Source organism: Dromaius novaehollandiae, chromosome 31, assembly GCF_036370855.1.
Source record: "Dromaius novaehollandiae isolate bDroNov1 chromosome 31, bDroNov1.hap1, whole genome shotgun sequence".
Classification (NCBI taxonomy): domain Eukaryota; kingdom Metazoa; phylum Chordata; class Aves; order Casuariiformes; family Dromaiidae; genus Dromaius; species Dromaius novaehollandiae.
Genome location: NC_088129.1, coordinates 93,902 through 116,278, shown reverse-complemented (window position 1 = coordinate 116,278; position 22,377 = coordinate 93,902). Strand labels below are relative to the sequence as shown.

At 71.8% G+C, this 22,377-nt stretch overlaps 2 protein-coding genes across 3 annotated transcripts in view; one reads left to right on the top strand and one right to left on the bottom strand.

Annotated features, from left to right (window-relative positions):
• Nucleotides 1–6,146, bottom strand: part of MYBPC2 (myosin binding protein C2) — a 35,037-nt gene extending 28,891 nt beyond the window's left edge. Inside the window, exons 1-6 of one of the 2 annotated variants that reach the window (XM_064499528.1) lie at nt 5,562–6,146; nt 3,616–3,708; nt 2,978–2,998; nt 2,812–2,889; nt 1,346–1,494; nt 341–458 (exon numbers count right to left, since the gene is read on the bottom strand). In XM_064499528.1, the coding sequence (XP_064355598.1) occupies nt 341–458; nt 1,346–1,494; nt 2,812–2,889; nt 2,978–2,998; nt 3,616–3,708; nt 5,562–5,583 (481 nt within the window). In that variant the 5' untranslated portion in view covers nt 5,584–6,146. The remainder of the gene's footprint in view (nt 1–340; nt 459–1,345; nt 1,495–2,811; nt 2,890–2,977; nt 2,999–3,615; nt 3,709–5,561) is intronic. The other variant, XM_064499527.1, reaches the window with a different exon arrangement.
• IRF3 (interferon regulatory factor 3) lies at nt 454–22,231 on the top strand. Its single transcript, XM_064499537.1, has 12 exons — nt 454–700; nt 6,449–6,579; nt 8,126–8,321; nt 13,226–13,610; nt 14,603–14,673; nt 14,806–14,860; nt 14,954–14,998; nt 15,083–15,153; nt 15,527–15,644; nt 17,414–17,779; nt 19,877–19,995; nt 21,468–22,231. Exons 2-12 carry the CDS (start codon nt 6,485–6,487, stop codon nt 21,636–21,638), a joined length of 1,692 nt encoding a protein of 563 aa, XP_064355607.1. The 5' UTR covers nt 454–700; nt 6,449–6,484; the 3' UTR covers nt 21,639–22,231.
• Nucleotides 22,232–22,377: the final 146 nt, after the last annotated feature.

Here is a 22,377-nt window from a genome sequence, read left to right as displayed (position 1 = left end):
TGGCGGGGGGGGGGGGGTGTTCAGGAGTCCCAGGGGAATCCTGGGGGTCCCAGAAGGATCCCAAATCCAGGAGGGTCCCGGGGGGGGTCCTGGGTCCGGGGGGGTCCTGCGGGGAGTCCCGCCTCTGGGGGGAGAGTCCCAGGGGGGTCCTCGGTGTGGGGGGGGTCCTGGGGGGGGTCCAGGCTCTGGGGGGGGTCAGAGATCCCAGCGGGGTCCCAGGGGTCCTGGGGGACACAGGTCCGGGGGGGTTCAAGGGGGGGTCCCAGGGGGGTGCCGGGTTGGGGGGGGTCCCAGGGGGGTCGGGGGTCCCGGGGGGGTCCCGGGGGGGGGTCCGGCGCACCCTCCACGTCGATGTTGAAGGAGCAGCTGTCCTTCTTGTCCTTGTCGGCCACCTCGCAGCGGTAGTCGCCCCGGTCGCTGATGGCCACTTTGCTGATGTGCAGCTCGAAGGTGTACACCTGCGGCGCGCCGGGGACACGCCGGGGACACGCCGGGGACACGCCGGGGACACGCCAGCGTACACGCCAGGGACACGGCAAGGACACGCCAGGGACACGCCAGGGACACGCCAGGGTACACGCCAGGGACACGGCAAGGACACGCCACCGTCGCACCACGGACACGCGAGGGGCACGGAAAGAGAGAGAGCAAGGCGACGGGACACGGAGCGGAACATGGCAGGGACACAGTGAGGGACGTGGTGAGAACAGCACCCAGTGCCTCCCAGTGCCTCCCAGTGCCCCCAGTCTCTCCCAGTGACTCCTAAGGCCTCCCAGTGACTCCTAGGGCCTCCCACTGCCTCCCAGTGTCTCCCAGTGACTCCTAGGGCCTCCCACTGCCTCCCAGTGCCCCCAGTGTCTCCCAGTGACTCTTAGGGCCTCCCAGTCTCTCCCAGTCCCTCAAAAACTCTCCTGATTCCTCCCAGTTCCTCCCAGTGTCTCCCAGTCTTCTCCAGTGCCCCCCAGGCTCTCCCAGAGCCCCCAGCTTCTCCCAGTGCCCCCCCCCCAGGGCTACCCCAGTCTCTCCTAGTCTCTCCCAGTGCCTCCCAGTCTCTCTCAGCACCACCCAGTGCCCCCTCAGTGTCTCCCAGTGCCCCCTCAGTGCTACCCCAGTCTCTCCCAGTGACCTGCAGGCTTTCCCAGTGCCTCCCAGTCTCTCCCAGTGCCTCCCAGTCTCTCCCAGTGCTGCCCCAATCTTCTTCAGTGCCTCCCAGTCTCTCCCAGTGCCACCCAGTGCTGTCTCAGTGCCTCCCAGTCTCTCCCAGCGCCCTCCAGAGCCTCCCAGCGCCCCCTCAGCGCTGCCCCAGTCTCTCCCAGTCCCTCCCAGTGCCCCCCAGTGCCGCCACCTTGCTCTCCTTGTCGAAGGCCTCCTTGAACTGGAAGCGGGTGCCGCTCTTGATGCCCAGCTCCAGCCACTTCCCCTTGAACCACTTCACCGCCGGCTTGGTGGCCAGCTGCGCCCCGTCCACCCGGGCCACCACCGTGACGTCCTTCCCTGGGGACACCCCGGGGGGTCACCCCACGGCCACCCACGGGGACCCACGGCCACCCCACGGGGACCCACGGGGACCCACGGCCACCCCCAGCCCCGTGGGCACCCCCAGACCTCGGCCACCCGGGCCACCGCCGTGACGTCCTTCCCTGGGGACACCCGTGGGGTCACCCCACGGCCACCCACGGGGACCCACGGCCACCCCACAGCCACCCCATGGGGACCCACAGGGACCCACGGCCACCCCCAGCCCCATGGCACCCCCAGACCTCGGCCACCCAGGCCACCGCCGTGACGTCCTTCCCTGGGGACACCCCGGGGTCACCCCACGGCCACCCACGGGGACCCACGGCCACCCCATGGGGACCCACGGGGACCCACGGCCACCCCCAGCCCCGTGGGCACCCCCAGACCTCGGCCACCCGGGCCACCGCCGTGACGTCCTTCCCTGGGGACACCCAGCGGGTCACCCCACCACCCCACAGCCACCCCACAGGGACCCCCAGGAGCCCCCCAGCCCCCAGGGACCCCCCAGGAGCCCCCCCAGCCCCATGAGGACCCCTGGGGAGCCTCCTCAGCCCCCCCAAGACCCCCCCGGCCCCACGGAGACCCCTCAGGACCCTTCTCCAGCCCCCCAGGACCCTCCACAGCCCCCCCGGGACCCCCCCAGCCTGCCAGGGACCCCCTGGGAGCCCCCCCAGCCCCACAGAGACCCCTCAGGACCCTTCTCCAGCCCCCCAGGACCCTCTTCAGCCCCCCCGGGACCCCCCCAGCCCCCAGGGACCCCCCAGGAGCCCCCCCAGCCCCATGAGGACCCCTGGGGAGCCTCCTCAGCCCCCCCAAGACCCCCCCGGCCCCATGGAGACCCCTCAGGACCCTTCTCCAGCCCCCCAGGACCCTCCACAGCCCCCTACGCTCTCCCAGGACTCTCCGCAGCCCCCCCAGGACCCCCCCAGCCCCATGGAGACCCCTCAGGACCCTTCTCCAGCCCCCCAGGACCCTCTTCAGCCCCCCCGGGACCCCCCCAGCCTGCCAGGGACCCCCTGGGATCCCCCCCCAGCCCCACAGAGACCCCTCAGGACCCTTCTCCAGCCCCCCAGGACCCTCTTCAGCCCCCCCGGGACCCCCCCAGCCTGCCGGGGACCCCTTGGGACCCCCCCCAGCCCCACAGAGACCCCTCAGGACCCTTCTCCAGCCCCCCAGGACCCTCCACAGCCCCCCCGGGACCCCCCCAGCCCCACGAGCACCCCCCAGGCCCCTCCTCAGCCCCCCAGGACCCTGTGCAGCCCCCCCGGGACCCCCCCGCCCCCCCCAACCTACCGCTGTCCACGAGGACGCTCTGGGGCTTGCTGAGGAAGAGCCCGTCGGGGTCGCGCGGCTCGGGGGGGTGGATGTCGTCTGCGCGAGAGCAGGTCAGGGGGGGCACCGGGGGGGGGGGGACACCCCGGGGGGGGGGACACCAGGGGGGGCACGGCCAGCTCCTCACCCGGGGAGTCATCCTTGCTATCTGCAACGAAACAGGGGGGTTAGAGGCGCCCTGACGCCGAACCCGGCCCCCCCCCGGCACCCTGACCCCCCCCCCAGCACCCTGACCCCAAACCTGACCCCCCCCCCGCGCACCCTGACCTCAAATCTGACCACCCCCAGGCACCCTGACCCCCCCCCAGCACCCTGACCCCAAACCTGACCCCCCCCCCGCGCACCCTGACCCCAAACCTGACCCCCTCCAGGCACCCTGACCCCCCCCCGGCACCCTGACCCCAAACCTGACCCCCCCCGCGCACCCTGACCTCAAATCTGACCACCCCCAGGCACACTGCCCCCCCCGAGCACCCTGACCCCAGATCTGCCCCCCCCAGGCATTCTGCCCCCCCCAATGGCACCCTAACCTCAAACCTGACCCCCCCCCCCAGGCACGCTGACCCCAAACCTGCCCCCCCCCGGGCACCTTGACACCCCCTGGGCACCCTGACTCCAAACCTGATCCCCCCCACAGCACCCTGACCCCCCCCCCCAAGCACCCTGACCCCAAATCTGACCCCCCCAGGCACCCTGACCCCAAAGCCCCCCCCCAGGCACCCTGACCTTGACCCCCCCCCCCAGGCACCAGACCCCCCCCCCGACCTTTTGGGGGCTTCTCCTCCTCTCCCTGTTTCTCTTCCTTCTTCTCCTCTTTCTTCTCCTTCTTCTCCTCCTTTTTCGCCTCCTTCTTGGCGGCTGCGGGGGGGGGGCATAAGACCCTGCCCCCCCCCCCAGGGCAATTACCCCCCCGGGGGCAAATACCCCCCCCCCGGGGCAAATACCCTCCCCAAAGCCAACTACCCTACCCCCCACCCTTCTCCCACCCCATCAGGGCAATTGCCCCCCCCAGGGGCTTCTCCCCCCCCAGGGGCAATTACCCCCCCCCAGTCCTTCTGCCCACCCCAGGGGCAACTAGCTCCCCCCCCGGGCAACTATTCCTCCCCCAGGGGCAATTAACCCCCCCGAGGTCCCCCTGCCCCCAGCAATTGCCCCCCCCCAGGGTATTTCCCCACCCCCAAGGGCACAACCTGCCCTGGGGGCAAATGACACCCCGGGGGGGGGCAAATGACATGTTGGGGGGGGGCAAGTGACACCTCACAGGGTGCAAATGACACCCTGGGGGGGCAAATGACACCCTGGGGGGGCAAATGACATGTCGGGGGGGGCGATAACACCCAGGGGGGGCAAATAAGACACCAGAGGTGACAAATGACACCTCACAGGGGACAAACGACACCCGGGGGGGGGAGGAAAGTGACACCCCGGGGCCACCCCAGGGGGTGGCCAGGCTGGGGGGGGGGCACTTCGTCCCCCCCCCATGCCGCCTGGCACCCAGGGGAGCCCTATATAAGGCCTCGACTCGGCTCTAACCGCCCCCCCCCGTAAATAGCCTGGGGACGGGGCCAGGCCTCAGCTGTCACCGGGCTCATGTCACCAACAGGGGGGGGACACGGGGGGGGGACATGGGGACATGGCAGGGACCCCCCCCCTCAAAGCCACCCCGCGTCCCGTCCTCCCCCTATGCTTTGCCTGGTGTCCCCCCCCACCGGTGTCCCCCCCCACCGGTGTCACCCTCGGTGTCAGCCTCCTTGGTGTCCCCCCCCCTCGGTGTCACCCCCCCCAGGTGTCCTCGTGTCCCCCCTCCCCCGGGACCCGCCTGATTTAGTGGCCGTCACCTGCGGGTGCCCTTTCGGGGCGGCTCACGTGGGGCCCCGAAACCCGACCCCCCCCCCGACCCCCCCGACGGGGTAACCCGAGCACCCAGCTCCTCGCACACGCGTGTGCCGCCACACGTGTGTGTGTGTGTCCCCCCCCACCGCCACGCACACGCGTGTGTGTCCCCCCTCGCACCGTGCACACACGTGTGTGCCCCCCCCAAGCACACGTGTGGGCCCGGCCAGCGCCGACATGGCCCCCCCCCCCCCGCTGGGCACACGCGTGTGCGAAGGAGCGGTGCCACTCGCACACGCGTGTGCAAATCCCCCCCACCAAAGTGCCTCAAATACCCCCAAACCCAACTGCCCCCCCCGCTAAGTCCTCCTGCCCCCCCATGGGGCAATTGTGCCCCCTTCTCCCCCCAGCAGGGGCAATTGCCCCCCCCAGTCCTTCTGCCCCCACCAGGGTCAATTACCCCCCCCTTCTCCCCCCAGCAGGGGCAACTGCCCCCCCAAGTCCTTGTGCCCCCCCAGGGGCAATTGCCCCCCCCTTTTCCCCCTCATCAGGGGCAATTGCCCCCCCCATCCTTCTGCCCCTGCTGGGGTAATCGCCCCCCTCTTCGCCCCCCACCAGGGGCAATTGTCCCCCCAAGTGCTTCTGCCCCTGCAAGAAGCAATTACCCCCCCCAGTCCTTCTGCCCCCCCCAGGGGCAATTGCCCCCCCTTCTCCCCCCCCCATCAGGAGCAATTCCCGCCAAAAATCCTTTCCCTTTTTCTAAGAGCAACCACATTCCCCCCCTAAAGCTTCTGCCCCTCCCTGGGGCAATTGTCCCCCCCAGCTAATTGCCCCCCCCCAGTTAGTTGCCCCCCCCAGCTAGTTGCCCCCCGCCCTACCGGCCTTGGGGGGCTCGGGCATGGCTGCGGGGTGCTGGGCTCCGGCTCGGCTCCGACTGCGCCCGGCGCCTCCGGCCCGACCCTATAAAGCCCCGACCCCCCCCCGGCCCGGCCCCCCACCAAAAATCCCCCCCCCGGGACATGGGGACACCCCAGGCCAGGCTGGGGGGGGGTGGAGAGCTGTTTGGGGGGCGTTAGCCCCTGGAGGGGGGGATTTGCCCCCTTGGGGGGGGAAATCGCTCCCTGTTCCTCCAGGATTTGCCCCCGGGGGGGGGGGAATTGTGCCCCTCTTCCCCTGGGAATTGCCCCCCCCCCCCCGGTGTAACCCGAGCCCGGCGGCATCGCCGGGGATTTGGCAGCTCTGGGTGTCTGATCCCCCCGGGGGGGGGGCACGGGCCACCGCGGGGGACGGATGTGTCCCCGTGACCCCCCCCCCGACTGTCGCGTTCAGGACCTGATCCCCGGGGGGGGCCACGTGCCACCGTGGGGTGGATGTGTCGCCCCCCCCCCCCACCACGACGGGACAGACGTGGCTCTGGGCGACGCCAGGGACCCCCTGTCCCCCCCCGGGGCACCTATGTCCCCCTGTCACCTATAGGGACCCCCAGGACCCCTGTACCCCCCCCCGGGGCACCCAGGGCCCCCCATCACCTATAGGGACCCTTATGGCACCCTGCCCCCCCCCGGGGGCACCCATGGCCCCCTGTCACCTACAGGGACCCCCAGGACCCCTGTACCCCCCCCCCGGGGCACCCAGGGCCCCCCATCACCTATAGGGACCCCAAGGACCCCCCCGGCCCCCCCGGGCCCCTGTCGCCTACGGGGACCCCCAGGACCCCCCTGTCATCCCCCCCCCGGGGCCTCCACGGCGCCCGGTCCCCCCGCAGGACACTCGTGGGTGCCCCCGCCACCTCCCCTCCGCCATGTTGGCGCCCCGCCCGCCCCCGTCACGTGACGAGGCCACGCCGTCACGTGACGAAGCCGCAGCACTTCCGCCCGGAGCGCGGCGCGCCGGCAGGTACGGGGGGGTCACTGGGTCACGTGGGCGCCGGCGGCGGGAGCAGGGGGCGGGAGGGGCCCGGGCGCGCTCTGTCCCCCCCCCCGGGGGCTGTTCACCCCCCCCCCCGGGCCCGAACTGCCCCCACAGGGCCCTATTTACCCCCCCCGTCCGATCTGCCCCCCAGGGTCCCTGCTGCCCCCCCCCCCCACCCGGGACTGAGCTGCCCCCCCCGGGGTCCCTGCTGCCCCCCCCCGGGCCCCAGTCTGCCCCCCCCCGGCCCCCATCTGCCCCCCCGTGTCCCCATGTGCCCCCCCCCGGCCCCCAATCTGCCCCCCTGGCTCCTGCCCCCTCTGGGTCCCCATCTGCCCCCCGGGTCACCGTCTGCCCCCCCCGGCCCCCATCTGCTCCCCTGGGTCCTGGTCTGCCCCCCCCGGCCCCCATCTGCTCCCCTGGGTCCCAATTTCCCCCCCCAAGGGCCCCCATCTGCCCCCTTTGGGTCCCAATCTGCCCCCCCAGAGCCCCAGTCTGCCCCTTTGGGCACCCATCTGCCCCCCCCGCATCCCAATCTGCCCCCTAGAGCCCCCATCTGCCCCCCCCGGTCCCGATTTGCCCCCCCCAAGGCCCCCATCATGCCCCCCCGGGCCCCTCACCTGCCCCCCCATTCCCCGGGACTGCCCATCCCCACGGTGACCCCCCCCCCGTTGCCCCCAGTGGCCATGGGCACCCCAAAGCCCCCCCGGGTCCCCATCTGCCCCCCCTGGGCCCCCATCTGCTCCCCCAGGGCCCCCAATCTGGCCCCCATCTGCCCCCCCTGTGTCCCGATCTGCCCCCCCCAGAACCCCAATCTGCCCCCCCCGGCTCCCGATCTGCCCCCCCCTGTGTCCCAATCTGCCCCCCCCGATCCCTAATCCGCCCCCCTGGGTCCCAGTGTGCCCCTCCAAGGCCCCCATCTGCCCCCCTGTGTCCCGATCTGCCCCCCCAGAACCCCAATCTGCCCCCCCAGCTCCTGATCTGCCCCCCCCAGAGTCCCGATCTGCCCCCCCGGGTCCCAATCCGCCCCCCCGGCTCCTGATCTGCCCCCCCAGAGTCCCGATCTGCCCCCCCAGAACCCCAATCTGCCCCCCCCGGCTCCTGATCTGCCCCCCCTGTGTCCCGATCTGCCCCCCCCGATCCCTAATCCGCCCCCCTGGGTCCCAATGTGCCCCTCCAAGGCCCCCATCTGCCCCCCCAGAGTCCCGATCTGCCCCCCCAGAACCCCAATCTGCCCCCCCGGCTCCTGATCTGCCCCCCCTGTGTCCCGATCTGCCCCCCCAGAACCCCAATCTGCCCCCCCAGCTCCTGATCTGCCCCCCCAGAGTCCCGATCTGCCCCCCCAGAACCCCAATCTGCCCCCCCGGCCCCTGATCTGCCCCCCCAGAGTCCCGATCTGCCCCCCCGGGTCCCAATCCGCCCCCCCGGCTCCTGATCTGCCCCCCGTGTGTCCCAATCTGCCCCCCCGGGTCCCAATCTGCCCCCCTGGGTCCCAATGTGCCCCTCCAAGGCCCCCATCTGCCCCCCCCCGCAGTGACCCCCCCCCCCCCCCGCCGTCGCCCGCAGCGGCCATGGGCGCCCCGAAGCCGCTGATCCTGCCGTGGCTGCGGGCGCAGCTGGACCGGGGGGGCTACCCGGGCGTGCGCTGGCTGGGGGCCACCCGCTTCCGCGTGCCCTGGAAGCACGGCCTGCGCCACGACGTCGCCCCCGAGGACTTCCAGCTCTTCCAGGTGCGGCCCCCCCCCCGGACCCCCCCCGGCACCCCCCCGGCACCCCCCCAGCACCCGCTGCAGCACCCCGCATCCCTCTGCACCCGTCTGGCACCCCCCCGTGTCCCCCACCATCCCGCCCCCCGGACCTGCCTTGAGCCCCCCCAACCTGCCCCATATCCCCCCATCCTGCCCCCCAGCCCCCCCAACCTGCCCCATATCACCCCATCCTGCCCCCCAGCCCCCCTGACCTGCCCCCCAGCCCCCCCAACCTGCCCCATATCCCCCCATCCTGCCCCCCAGCCCCCCGACCTGCCTTGAGCCCCCCCAACCTGCCCCATATCCCCCCATCCTGCCCCCCAGCCCCCCTAACCTGCCTTGAGGCCCCCCAACCTGCCCCATATCCCCCCATCCTGCCCCCCAGCCCCCCCTAACCTGCCTTGAGCCCCCCCAACCTGCCCCATATCCCCCCATCCTGCCCCCCAGCCCCCCTGACCTGCCTTGAGCCCCCCCAACCTGCCCCATATCCCCCCATCCCGCCCCCCAGCACCCCTGACCTGCCTTGAGCCCCCCAACCTGCCCCATATCCCCCCATCCTGCCCCCCAGCCCCCCTGACCTGCCTTGAGCCCCCCCAACCTGCCCCATATCCCCCCATCCTGCCCCCCAGCCCCCCGACCTGCCTTGAGCCCCCCCAACCTGCCCCATATCCCCCCATCCTGCCCCCCAGCCCCCCTAACCTGCCTTGAGGCCCCCCAACCTGCCCCATATCCCCCCATCCTGCCCCCCAGCCCCCCCTAACCTGCCTTGAGGCCCCCCAACCTGCCCCATATCACCCCATCCTGCCCCCCAGCCCCCCTGACCTGCCTTGAGGCCCCCCAACCTGCCCCATATCCCCCCATCCTGCCCCCCAGCCCCCCTGACCTGCCTTGAGCCCCCCCAACCTGCCCCATATCCCCCCATCCTGCCCCCAGCCCCCCTAACCTGCCTTGAGCCCCCCAAACCTGCCCCATATCCCTCCCATCCTGCCCCCCAGCCCCCCTGACCTGCCTCTAGCCCCCCGAACCTGCCCCATATCCCCCCATCCTGCCCCCCAGCCCCCTAACCTGCCTTGAGCCCCCCCATCCTGCCCCATATCCCCCCATCCTGCCCCCCAGCCCCCTAACCTGCCTTCAGCCCCCCCAACCTGCCCCATATCCCCCCATCCTGCCCCCCAGCCCCCCAACCTGCCTTCAGCCCCCCCAACCTGCCCCATATCCCCCATCCTGCCCCCCAGCCCCCCAACCTGCCCCATATCCCCCCATCCTGCCCCCAGCCCCCCTAACCTGCCTTCAGCCCCCCCAACCTGCCCCATATCCCCCCATCCTGCCCCCCAGCCCCCCTAACCTGCCTTGAGCCCCCCCAACCTGCCCCATATCCCCCCATCCTGCCCCCCAGCCCCCCTAACCTGCCTTGAGCCCCCCCAACCTGCCCCATATCCCCCCATCCTGCCCCCCAGCCCCCTAACGTGCCTTGAGCCCCCCCAACCTGCCCCATATCCCCCCATCCTGCCCCCCAGCCCCCCTGACCTGCCTCTAGCCCCCCCAACCTGCCCCATATCCCCCCATCCTGCCCCCCAGCCCCCCTGACCTGCCTTGAGCCCCCCCAACCTGCCCCATATCCCCCCATCCTGCCCCCCAGCCCCCCTGACCTGCCTTGAGCCCCCCAACCTGCCCCATATCCCCCATCCTGCCCCCCAGCCCCCCTAACCTGCCTTGAGCCCCCCCAACCTGCCCCATATCCCCCATCCTGCCCCCCAGCCCCCCCAACCTGCCCCATATCCCCCCATCCTGCCCCCCAGCCCCCCTAACCTGCCTTGAGCCCCCCCAACCTGCCCCATATCCCCCCATCCTGCCCCCCAGCCCCCCTAACCTGCCTTGAGCCCCCCCAACCTGCCCCATATCCCCCCATCCTGCCCCCCAGCCCCCCTAACCTGCCTTGAGCCCCCCGAACCTGCCCCATATCCCCCCATCCTGCCCCCCAGCCCCCCTGACCTGCCTTGAGCCCCCCCAACCTGCCCCATATCCCCCATCCTGCCCCCCAGCCCCCCTGACCTGCCTTGAGCCCCCCGAACCTGCCCCATATCCCCCCATCCTGCCCCCCAGCCCCCCTGACCTGCCTTGAGCCCCCCCAACCTGCCCCATATCCCCCCATCCTGCCCCCCAGCCCCCCTGACCTGCCTTGAGCCCCCCGAACCTGCCCCATATCCCCCCATCCTGCCCCCCAGCCCCCTAACCTGCCTTGAGCCCCCCCAACCTGCCCCATATCCCCCCATCCTGCCCCCCAGCCCCCCTAACCTGCCTTGAGCCCCCCCATCCTGCCCCATATCCCTCCCATCCTGCCCCCCAGCCCCCTAACGTGCCTTGAGCCCCCCCAACCTGCCCCATAGCCCCCCATCCTGCCCCCCAGCCCCCCTGACCTGCCTTGAGCCCCCCAACCTGCCCCATATCCCCCCATCCTGCCCCCCAGCACCCCCTAACCTGCCTTGAGCCCCCCCAACCTGCCCCATATCCCCCCATCCTGCCCCCCAGCCCCCCTAACCTGCCTTGAGCCCCCCCAACCTGCCCCATATCCCCCCATCCTGCCCCCCAGCCCCCCTGACCTGCCTTGAGCCCCCCCAACCTGCCCCATATCCCCCATCCTGCCCCCCAGCCCCCCTAACCTGCCTTGAGCCCCCCCAACCTGCCCCATATCCCCCCATCCTGCCCCCCAGCCCCCCTGACCTGCCTTGAGCCCCCCCAACCTGCCCCATATCCCCCCATCCTGCCCCCCAGCCCCCCTAACCTGCCTCTAGCCCCCCAACCTGCCCCATATCCCCCCATCCTGCCCCCCAGCCCCCCTAACCTGCCTTGAGCCCCCCCAACCTGCCCCATATCCCCCCATCCTGCCCCCCAGCCCCCCTAACCTGCCTCTAGCCCCCCGAACCTGCCCCATATCCCCCCATCCTGACCCCCAGCCCCCCTAACCTGCCTTGAGCCCCCCAAACCTGCCCCATATCCCCCCATCCTGCCCCCCAGCCCCCCTGACCTGCCTTGAGCCCCCCCAACCTGCCCCATATCCCCCCATCCTGCCCCCCAGCCCCCCTAACCTGCCTTGAGCCCCCCAAACCTGCCCCATATCCCCCCATCCTGCCCCCCAGCCCCCCTGACCTGCCTTGAGCCCCCCCAACCTGCCCCATATCCCCCCATCCTGCCCCCCAGCCCCCCTGACCTGCCCTCAGCCCCCCCAACCTGCCCCATATCCCCCCATCCTGCCCCCAGCCCCCCGGACCTGCCTTGAGCCCCCCAACCTGCCCCATATCCCCCCATCCTGCCCCCCAGCCCCCCCAACCTGCCTTGAGCCCCCCCAACCTGCCCCATATCCCCCCATCCTGCCCCCCAGCCCCCCTGACCTGCCTTGAGCCCCCCAAACCTGCCCCATATCCCCCCATCCTGCCCCCCAGGCCCCCAGACCTGCCTTGAGCCCCCCCAACCTGCCCCATATCCCCCCATCCTGCCCCCCAGCACCCCCTAACCTGCCTTGAGCCCCCCCAACCTGCCCCATATCCCCCCATCCTGCCCCCCAGCCCCCCCAACCTGCCTTGAGCCCCCCCAACCTGCCCCATATCCCCCCATCCTGCCCCCCAGCCCCCCTGACCTGCCTTGAGCCCCCCGAATCTGCCCCATATCCCCCCATCCTGCCCCCCAGCCCCCCCAACCTGCCTTGAGCCCCCCCAACCTGCCCCATATCCCCCCATCCCGCCCCCCAGCTCCCCTAACCTGCCTTGAGCCCCCCAACCTGCCCCATATCCCCCATCCTGCCCCCCAGCCCCCCTAACCTGCCTTGAGCCCCCCCAACCTGCCCCATATCCCCCCATCCTGCCCCCCAGCACCCCTAACCTGCCTTGAGCCCCCCCAACCTGCCCCATATCCCCCCATCCTGCCCCCCAGCCCCCCTAACCTGCCTTGAGCCCCCCCAACCTGCCCCATATCCCCCCATCCTGCCCCCCAGCCCCCCTGACCTGCCTTGAGCCCCCCAACCTGCCCCATATCCCCCCATCCTGCCCCCCAGGCCCCCAGACCTGCCTTGAGCCCCCCCAACCTGCCCCATATCCCCCCATCCTGCCCCCCAGCACCCCTAACCTGCCTTCAGCCCCCCCAACCTGCCCCATATCCCCCCATCCTGCCCCCCAGCCCCCCGACCTGCCTTCAGCCCCCCCAACCTGCCCCATATCCCCCCATCCTGCCCCCCAGCCCCCCTAACCTGCCTTGAGCCCCCCCAACCTGCCCCATATCCCCCCATCCTGCCCCCCAGCACCCCTAACCTGCCTTCAGCCCCCCAACCTGCCCCATATCCCCCCATCCTGCCCCCCAGCCCCCCTAACCTGCCTCTAGCCCCCCAACCTGCCCCATATCCCCCCATCCTGCCCCCCAGCCCCCCTGACCTGCCTTGAGCCCCCCCAACCTGCCCCATATCCCCCCATCCTGCCCCCCAGCCCCCCTGACCTGCCTTGAGCCCCCCCAACCTGCCCCATATCCCCCCATCCTGCCCCCCAGCCCCCCTGACCTGCCTTGAGCCCCCCCAACCTGCCCCATATCCCCCCATCCTGCCCCCCAGCCCCCCTGACCTGCCTTGAGCCCCCCCAACCTGCCCCATATCCCCCCATCCTGCCCCCCAGCCCCCCTAACCTGCCTTGAGCCCCCCCAACCTGCCCCATATCCCCCCATCCTGCCCCCCAGCCCCCCTAACCTGCCTTGAGCCCCCCCAACCTGCCCCATATCCCCCCATCCTGCCCCCCAGCCCCCCCTAACCTGCCTGCAACCCCAGGCTGGGCCAAAACCTGGGATACCGGGTTTTGGGGGGGGATATCGTGTTGGGGGGGGGACCCCACGCGTGTGCCCCCCCCCAGGACTGGGCCATCGCCAGCGGGTGCTACCGGCCCGGCGTGGACCCGCCGGCACCGGCCGTCTGGAAGCGCAACTTCCGGGCAGCGCTGAACCGCAAGCCGGGGCTGCGCGTGGTCGAGGACCGCAGCGGCGACGCCGGGGACCCCCACAAGGTCTACGAGTTCCTGCCCGGGGGGCCGGGGGGGGCCGGGGACCCCCCCGAGGTCTACGAGTTCCTGCCCGGGGCGCTGGGGGGGGCCAGCGGCGCTGGGGACCCCCCCGAGACCTATGAGTTCCTGCCCGGGGTGCCGGGGGGGGCCAGCGGTGCTGGGGACCCCCCCGAGGTCTACGAGTTCCTGCCCGGGGTGCCGGGGGGGGCCGGGCAGCCCCCCAGGGCAGGTGATGCAGGTGAGGGGGTGCTGGGGGGCGGGATGGGGGGATATGGGGCAGGTTGTGGGGGCTGGAGGTGGATTAGGGGGCACTGGGGGGGCGGGATGTGGGATATGGGGCAGGTTGCGGGGGCTGGAGTCAGGTTGGGGGGTGCTGGGGGGCAGGATGGGGGATATGGGGCAGGTTGGGGGGGCTGGAGTCAGGTTGGGGGGTGCTGGGGGGCAGGATGGGGGGATATGGGGCAGGTTGGGGGGGCTGGAGTCAGGTTGGGGGGGTGCGTGGGGGTGCTGGGGGGCAGAGTGGGGGGACTGGGGGCAGGTTAGGGGGTGCTGGGGTGCAGAATGTGGGATATGGGGCAGGTTGGGGGGCTGGAGTCAGGTTGGGGGGCTGGGGGGCAGGATGGGGGATATGAGGCAGGTTGGGGAGCTGGAGGCAGATTAGGGGTTGCTGGGGGGCAGGATGGGGGGATATGGGGCAGGTTGGGGGTGCTGGAGTCAGGTTGGGGGGGTGCGTGGGGGTGCTGGGGGGCAGAGTGGGGGGACTGGGGGCAGGTTAGGGGGTGCTGGGGGGCAGGATGGGGGGATATGGGGCAGGTTGGGGGGGCTGGAGTCAGGTTAGGGCGTGCTGGGGGGCAGGATGGGGGCATATGGGGCAGATTAGGGGGTCCTGGGGGCAGGTTGGGGGGCGCTGGGGGGGCAGGATGGGGGATATGGGGCAGGTTGGGGGGGCTGGAGTCAGGTTAGGGCGTGCTGGGGGGCAGGATGGGGGCATATGGGGCAGGTTGGGGGGGCTGGGGGCAGGTTGGGGGGCGCTGGGGGGGCAGGATGGGGGATATGGGGCAGGTTGGGGGGGCTGGAGTCAGGTTGGGGGGTGCTGGGGGGCAGGATGGGGGCATATGGGGCAGGTTGGGGGGGCTGGGGGCAGGTTGGGGGGCGCTGGGGGCAGGATGGGGGATATGGGGCAGCTTGGGGGGCCAGGGAGGGGTCCCAACCCTCTTTCTGCCCCCCCAGGCCCGGCTGAGCCCCCCGAGGCCTCTGGGGGGGACCTGGAGCTGCTGGAGCCGGAGCTGGACTGCGGCCAGGTGGGGGGGGGGGCGGGGGGGGGGGGGGGCTTGGCCGGGGGCGGGGCCTGCTCCCCCACCCCCCCCACTTCATTATCCACCTTCTAATTACCCCCCAATTAATTATCCCCCCCCCCTTATTACCCCCCCCAGGACTGGGACCTGGACGAAGTCATGAACATGCTGGTGCTCGACAGCCCCGAGGAAGGTGAGAAAGGGCCCAGGCGTCCGGGACCCCCCCCCCCCCGAGGGGGCCCAGGTGTCCGGGCCCCCCCCCACCCCAAAAACCATCCCCTTGCAGACGTCGCCATCTCGCTGCTCGCCCCAGCCCCCGACGATGCCCCAGGTGGGTATTGCCCCCCCTTATTGCCCCCCCCTTATTGCCCCCAGCCCCCCTGACCCCCCCTTGTTGCCCCCTTATTGCGCCCAGCCCCTTATTGCCCCTTGACCCCCCCTTGTTGCCCCCAGCCCCCTTTTTATTGCTCCCTATTGCCTTTAGATGTCTCTTATTGCCCCCCTTACTGCCCCTGACCCATTATTGCCCCCTGCCCCCCCCATTGCCCCTCGGGCCCCCCCCTTATTGCCCCGGGCCCCCCCTATTGCCACCTACCTCCCTATTGCCCCTCGGGCCCCCCCCTATTGCCCCAGGCCCCCCCTATTGCCACCTACTCCCTTATTGCCCCCTGGGCCCCCCCTTATTGCCCCCAGCCCCCCCCTTATTGCCCCCCATCCCCTATTATTGCTCCTAGACTCCCTTTATTGCCCTAGTTCCCTGCTGTTGCCCCTGGACCCCCCCCCCCGTTATTGCCCCTAGCCCCCCCCGCGTTGCCCCCAGGCCCCCTTCTTGCCCCCTAAGCCCTGCTCTTGCCCCCAGACCCCCCCGTGCTGCCCCCGGACCCCCTATTGCCCCCCGGAGGACGCCATGGGGCTGGGCCCCCCCCCGCAGCCAGGCTGCCCCCTCCCCGACCTGCTCATCGGGGCGGATGAGCTGAGTAAGTCCCGGCCCCCCCCACCCGCAAACTGGGGGGGCCCTGGGGGGGCCTATAGGGCTGGGGGGGCCTTAGGAGTGCTTGGGGAGTTAGAGGGTGCTGGAGAGGTTTGGGGGGTGCCTATAGGCCTGGGGGGGCCCTATAGGGTTTGGGGGGGGGGGTCCCTGGGGAGTTAGGGGGTGGCAGGAAGATTGGGGGGACCCTATAGGGCTGGGGGGGGGTGTGTAAGGGGAATCTATAGGGTTCAGGGGTGCTTGGGGAGCTGCAGAGTACTAAAGGGTGCTGGGGGGTCGCTGTAGGGCTGGGGGGCCCTATAGGGCTTGGGGAGACCTCGGGAAGTTGGGGGGGGCAGAGTGGTTTGGGGGAGCCCCTATAGCGCTTGGGGCATCCGGGAAGACCCTATAGGATTGGGGAAATCGGGGGGAATGGGTGATCTGGGGGGGGGTCCCTATAGCCTTGGGGTGCCCCGGGGGGGTCAGGGAGCTCCCAGGGGGGTCAGGGTGCCCCGGGAGGTTCAGGGGTCCCTATAGGACCCCCATATGGCCCCAGCTGACCCCCCCGTCGCCGTGGCAGGGACGGACCTGGAGGTGCGGGTGTACTACCGGGGACGAGGGGTGCTATGGGGGTCCCTATAGCCTTGGGGTGCCCCGGGGGGGGGTCAGGGTGCTCCCAGGGGGGTCAGGGTGCCCCGGGGGGTTCAGGGGTCCCTATATGGCCCCAGCTGACCCCCCCGTCGCCGCGGCAGGGACGGACCTGGAGGTGCGGGTGTACTACCGGGGACGAGGGGTGCTATGGGGGGGGTCCCTATAGCCTTGGGGTGCCCCGGGGGGGTCAGGGTGCTCCCAGGGGGGTCAGGGAGCTCCCAGGGGGGTCAGGGTCCCTATAGGACCCCCATATGGCCCCAGCTGACCCCCCCGTCGCCGCGGCAGGGACGGACCTGGAGGTGCGGGTGTACTACCGGGGACGAGGGGTGCCGCGGGGGTCCCTATAGCCTTGGGGTGCCCCGGGGGGGGGGTCAGGGAGCTCCCAGGGGGGTCAGGGTGCCCTGGGGGGTTCAGGGGTCCCTATAGGACCCCAGCTGACCCCCCCGTCGCCGCGGCAGAGACGGACCTGGAGGTGCGGGTGTACTACCGGGGACGAGGGGTGCTATGGGGGGGGTCCCTATAGCCTTGGGGTGCCCCGGGGGGGTCAGGGTGCTCCCAGGGGGGTCAGGGTGCCCCGGGGGGTTCAGGGGTCCCTATATGGCCCCAGCTGACCCCCCCCGTCGCCGCGGCAGGGACGGACCTGGAGGTGCGGGTGTACTACCGGGGACGAGGGGTGCTATGGGGGGGTCCCTATAGCCTTGGGGTGCCCCGGGAGGGGTCAGGGTGCCCCAGGGGGGTTCAGGGGTCCCTATATGGCCCCAGCTGACCCCCCCGTCGCCGCGGCAGGGACGGACCTGGAGGTGCGGGTGTACTACCGGGGACGAGGGGTGCCGCAGGGGTCCCTATAGCCTTGGGGTGCCCCGGGGGGGGTCAGGGAGCTCCCGGGGGGGGTCAGGGTGCCCCGGGGGGGTTCAGGGGTCCCTATATGGCCCCAGCTGACCCCCCGTCGCCGCGGCAGGGACGGACCTGGAGGTGCGGGTGTACTACCGGGGACAAGGGGTGCCGCGGGGGTCCCTATAGCCTTGGGGTGCCCCGGGGGGGTCAGGGAGCTCCCAGGGGGGTCAGGGTGCCCTGGGGGGTTCAGGGGTCCCTATAGGACCCCAGCTGACCCCCCCGTCGCCGCGGCAGAGACGGACCTGGAGGTGCGGGTGTACTACCGGGGCCGCGCCGTGCTGCAGACGACGGTGGCGGCGCCGGGGCAGCTGCTGCTGGTGGCACCGGGGACGCCGGGGACGCCGGTGGCACCGGGGACGGTGGCGCTGCCGGAGCCGGCGGTGGCCGACGGGCGCCAGGCGCGGTACACGCGGCGGGTGCTGCGGGGCCTGGGCGCCGGCGTGGGGCTGCGCGCGCGGGGGCCGGGGCTCGAGGGCGCCCGCCTGGGCTGCTGCCGCGTCTTCTGGGGCCGCGGGGGCACCCCGGGGCCCGGCCCCCCCCGCGGCGCCCTGCCCAAGGGCACCTACGGGCCCCTCTACGGCCTCCGGGACTTCGTTAGAGGTACCGCCGCCGCGGGGGGGGCGCGGAGGGGACCGGGGGGGGACGTATGGGACCGGGGAGGGGATGTGGGGGGACGTACGGGACCGGGGAGGGGATGGGAGGGGCGTAGGGGGACATATGGGACCGGGAAGGGGATTAAGGGGGGCATATGGGACTAGGGAGGGGATGGGGGGACATATGGGACCAGGGAGGGGATGTGGGGGGACATATGGGACCGGGGAGCAGAGCGGGGGGGGCGTAGGGGGACATATGGGACCAGGGAGGGGATGGGGGGGGACGTATGGGACCGGGGAGCAGAGCGGGGGGGGTGTAGGGGGACATATGGGACCGGGGAGGGGACGTGGGGGGACATATGGGACCAGGGAGGAGATGGGAGGGGCGTAGGGGGACATATGGGACAGGGAAGGGGATTAAGGGGGACATAAGGGACCAGGAGGGGACGTATGGGACCAGGGAGGGGATGTGGGGGGACATATGGGACCAGGAGGGGACGTATGGGACCGGGGAGCAGAGCGGGGGGGGCGTAGGGGGACATATGGGACCAGGGAGGGGATGGGGGGACATATGGGACCAGGGAGGAGATGGGAGGGGCGTAGGGGGACATATGGGACCGGGAAGGGGATTAAGGGGGGCATATGGGACTAGGGAGGGGATGGGGGGACATATGGGACCGGGGAGGGGACGTGGGGGGACGTATGGGACCGGGGAGCAGAGCGGGGGGGCGTAGGGGGACATATGGGACCAGGGAGGGGATGGGGGGACATATGGGACCAGGGAGGGGATATGGGGGGGACATATGGGACCAGGGAGGGGATGTGGGGGGACATATGGAACCAGGAGGGGACGTATGGGACCAGGGAGGGGATGTGGAGGGACGTATGGGACCGGGGAGCAGAGCGGGGGGGTGTAGGGGGACATATGGGACCAGGGAGGGGATGTGGGGGGACATATGGGACCAGGAGGGGACGTATGGGACCAGGGAGGGGATGTGGGGCGACACAGGGGACCAGGGAGGGGATGGGGGGACGTATGGGACCGGGGAGCAGACAGGGGGGGGCGTAGGGGGACATGTGGGAGCGGGGAGGGGGCACATGGGACTGGAAAGGGGATTATGGGGGACATATGGGACTGGGGAGGGGATGGGGGGCGGTAGGGGAGAGTGTGGGACCGGGGAAGGGATGGGGGGACATAAGGGACTGGGAAAGGGACACGGGAGGACACACAGGACCGAGGAGGGGACATAGGGGGATGTATAGGACCGGGGAGGGGATGGGGGGGACACAGGAGGACATATGGGATCAGGGAGGAGACATTGGGGGACATATGGGATCAGCGAGGGCTCACATGGGATGCGGGAGGGGATGAGGGGACATATGGGACCAGGGAGGAGGCATTGGGGGACATACGGGGACATATGGGACCAGGGAGGGGACACATGGGACCAAGGAAAGCACGTGGGGGACATGGGGGGACATATAGAAGCACATATAGGACCAGGGAGGGGACACTGGAGGACATATAGGACCAGGGAGGGGACATTGGGGGACACACGGCACCCAGGACAGGACACATGAGACCAGGGAGGGGATGGGAGGGACACAGGGGGACACATGGGACCAGGGGACATGGGGGACACGGGGGGGGGACACATGGGACTGGGGAGGGGACATGACACTGGAGAGGGGATGGAGGGACATAAGGGACATGGGAGGGGACATTGGGGGACACATGGAACCAGGGAAGGGACGGGGGGACACAGGGGACATGGGGAGGGGACACGACACTGGAGAGGGGATGGGGGGACATAGGGGACCAGGGAAGGGACATGGGGGGGGGAATACATGGGACTGGGGAGAGGATGGGGGAGCATAGGGGGACATATGGAACTGGGGGGGGGACATATGGAACTGGGGGGGGGGACACGGGGGGGGACAGGACTGGGGAGGGGACATGGGGAGGCCCCAGATGGAGCACGGACCACATGGGAAGGAGAGGGGATGTTGGGGGTGGGCAGAGCCCTGCAGAGGGGACATGGTGGGGGGGGGGCCCGGGGGGGGGCAGTGGAGCACATCCCCACCCCCCCGTGCCCCCCCCCAGAGCTCATCGCCTTCATGGAGGGCGGGGGGGAGTCGCCCCAGTACGAGCTCTGGCTCTGCCTGGGGGAGCCCTGGCCCGAGCCCGGCCACAGCTGGACCCGCAAGCTCATCATGGTGCAGGTAGGGCCCCCCCCGGGGGCTAACGGCCCCCCCGGGGCAAATAGGGACCCCCCCGGGGCAAATAGGGACCCTCTGGGGCAGGTAGAGACCCCCCCCGGGGCAAATAGGGACCCCCTGGGGCAAATGGGGACCCCCTGGGGCAAAGAGAGACCCCCCCCCCGGGGCAAATGGGGGCCCCCCCAGGCAAATGGGACTCCTAGGACAGATAGAGACCCCCCCCCCGGGGCAAATGGGGACCCCCTGGGGCAAATGGGGACCCCCTGGGGCAGGTAGGGACCCCCCCGGGGCAAATAGGGACCCTCTGGGGCAGGTAGGGACCCCCGGGGCAAACAGGGACCCCCCCCTGGGCAGGTAGAGACCCCCCCCCGAGCAGACGGGCCCTCCCTGGGGCAAATGGGCCCCCCCGGGGCAGGTAGAGACCCCCCCCGGGGGCAAATAGGGACCCCCCCCCGAGCAGACGGGCCCCCCCTGGGGCAAATGGGCCCCCCCGGGGCAGGTAGAGACCCCCGAGGCAGGTAGAGACCCCCCCCGGGGCAAATAGGGACCCCCCCCCAGCAGACGGGCCCCCCCGGGGCAGGTAGAGACCCCCGAGGCAGGTAGAGACCCCCCCCCGGGGCAAATAGGGACCCCCCCCCGAGCAGACGGGCCCCCCCTGGGGCAAATGGGCCCCCCCCGGGGCAGGTAGAGACCCCCGAGGCAGGTAGAGACCCCCCCCCGGGGCAAATAAGGACCCCCCCCCGAGCAGACAGGCCCCCCCCCGGGGCAGGCAGAGACCCCCTGGGGCAAACAGGGAGCCCTCTGGGGCAAAGAGAGACCCCCCCCCAGGCAAATGGGACTCCTAGGACAGATAGAGACCCCCCCCCCCGGGGCAAATGGGGACCCCCTGGGGCAAATAGGGACCCCCTGGGGCAGGTAGGGACCCCCTCCGGGGCAAATGGGACCCCTAGGGCACATACAGACCCCCCCCCCCAGGGCAGAGCTCACCGTGGGGCAGGTCCCAGGGAGGTTGGGGGTAATGGGGGGGGGGGCCGGGGGGCCCCAGGGGGACAGGGGGGTCCTGGGGGGTCCAAGGGCAGGATAGGGGGAACCAGGGAGGGTCCCAGGAAGGATGGGGGGCACTGGGGGGGGGGGGTCCCTGGGGGGGTCCCGGGGCAGGAGGGGGGGGGTCCCAGGGAGGATGGGGGGCACTGGGGGGCTCTGGTGCAGGATGGGGGGTCCCTGGGAGGACAGGGGGCACCGGGGAGGGGCGGGGGGGCACTGGGGCAAGCCGGGGGGGTCCCCGGGAGGCCGGGGGGGGCACCGGGGGGGGGGGTGACACCTGTGCCCCCCCCCGCAGGTGGTGCCGGTGGCGCTGCGGCTGCTGCACGAGCTGAGCCGGGCGCAGGGGGCCTGGGGCGGGCTGGGGGGGTCCCCGGGGGTCCCCGGGGGGGGGGCACCGGGGGGGGGGGTGACACCTGTGCCCCCCCCCGCAGGTGGTGCCGGTGGCGCTGCGGCTGCTGCACGAGCTGAGCCGGGCGCAGGGAGCCTCGTCGCTGCGCAGCTCCGAGCTGCAGCTGCAGCTCTCGGCCTCGCTGGGCGAGGGGGGGCTCCTGGGGGCCCTGCGCAGCTGGGACGAGCGCATGGACAGCCTGCCCTCTGCCTAGGGGGGGGGCCGCACCCCCCCCGGGGCAAGGAGACCCCCCCCCGGGCACGGGGACCCCCCCAGACACAGAGACCCCCCCGTGCTGTGCTGGGACCCCCTGTGCCATGCTGGGGACCCCCCCCCTGGGGTGCAGAGACCCCCCCCCCCGGGGCACGGGGACACCCTGTGCCTTGCTGGGACCCCCCCCGGGACATGAGGACCCCCCCCTGCTGTGCTGGGACCCCCCCTGCTGTGCTGGGACCCCCCCAGGGTGAGGAGACCCCCCCCCAGGGTGAGGAGACCCCCCCCCAGGGTGTGGGGACCCCCCTGTGCTGTGCTGGGACCCCCCCCCGGGACACGAGGACCCCCCCGCTGTGCTGGGACCCCCCCCCCCCCCCGGGCACGGAGAACCCCCCCTGGGGCGCAGGGAGCCCCCTCTGCCGTGCCGGGACCCCCCCCGGGGTGCTGGGACCCACAACAGCACAGGGAACACCCCCCCCCACGGCATGGGGGCCCCCCCACGGCACGGGGGACCCCCCCATGGCACAGGGGAGCCCCTCAAAGCCTTTCGGGGGGGGGCCGCAACCCCCCCCAAATAAAGACTTTGGACCCAGGCGTGAGTCTCACTTACCTCCATCCCCCAGAGGGGCCCAGGCGTCCGGCCACCCCCCCCCCCCCCAAATACAACTCTGGGACCCCCCCCACAGCTGGGCAGGAGGGGCCCAGGCGTCCGGGCTGCTGCCCCCCCCCCCCAAAGCAGA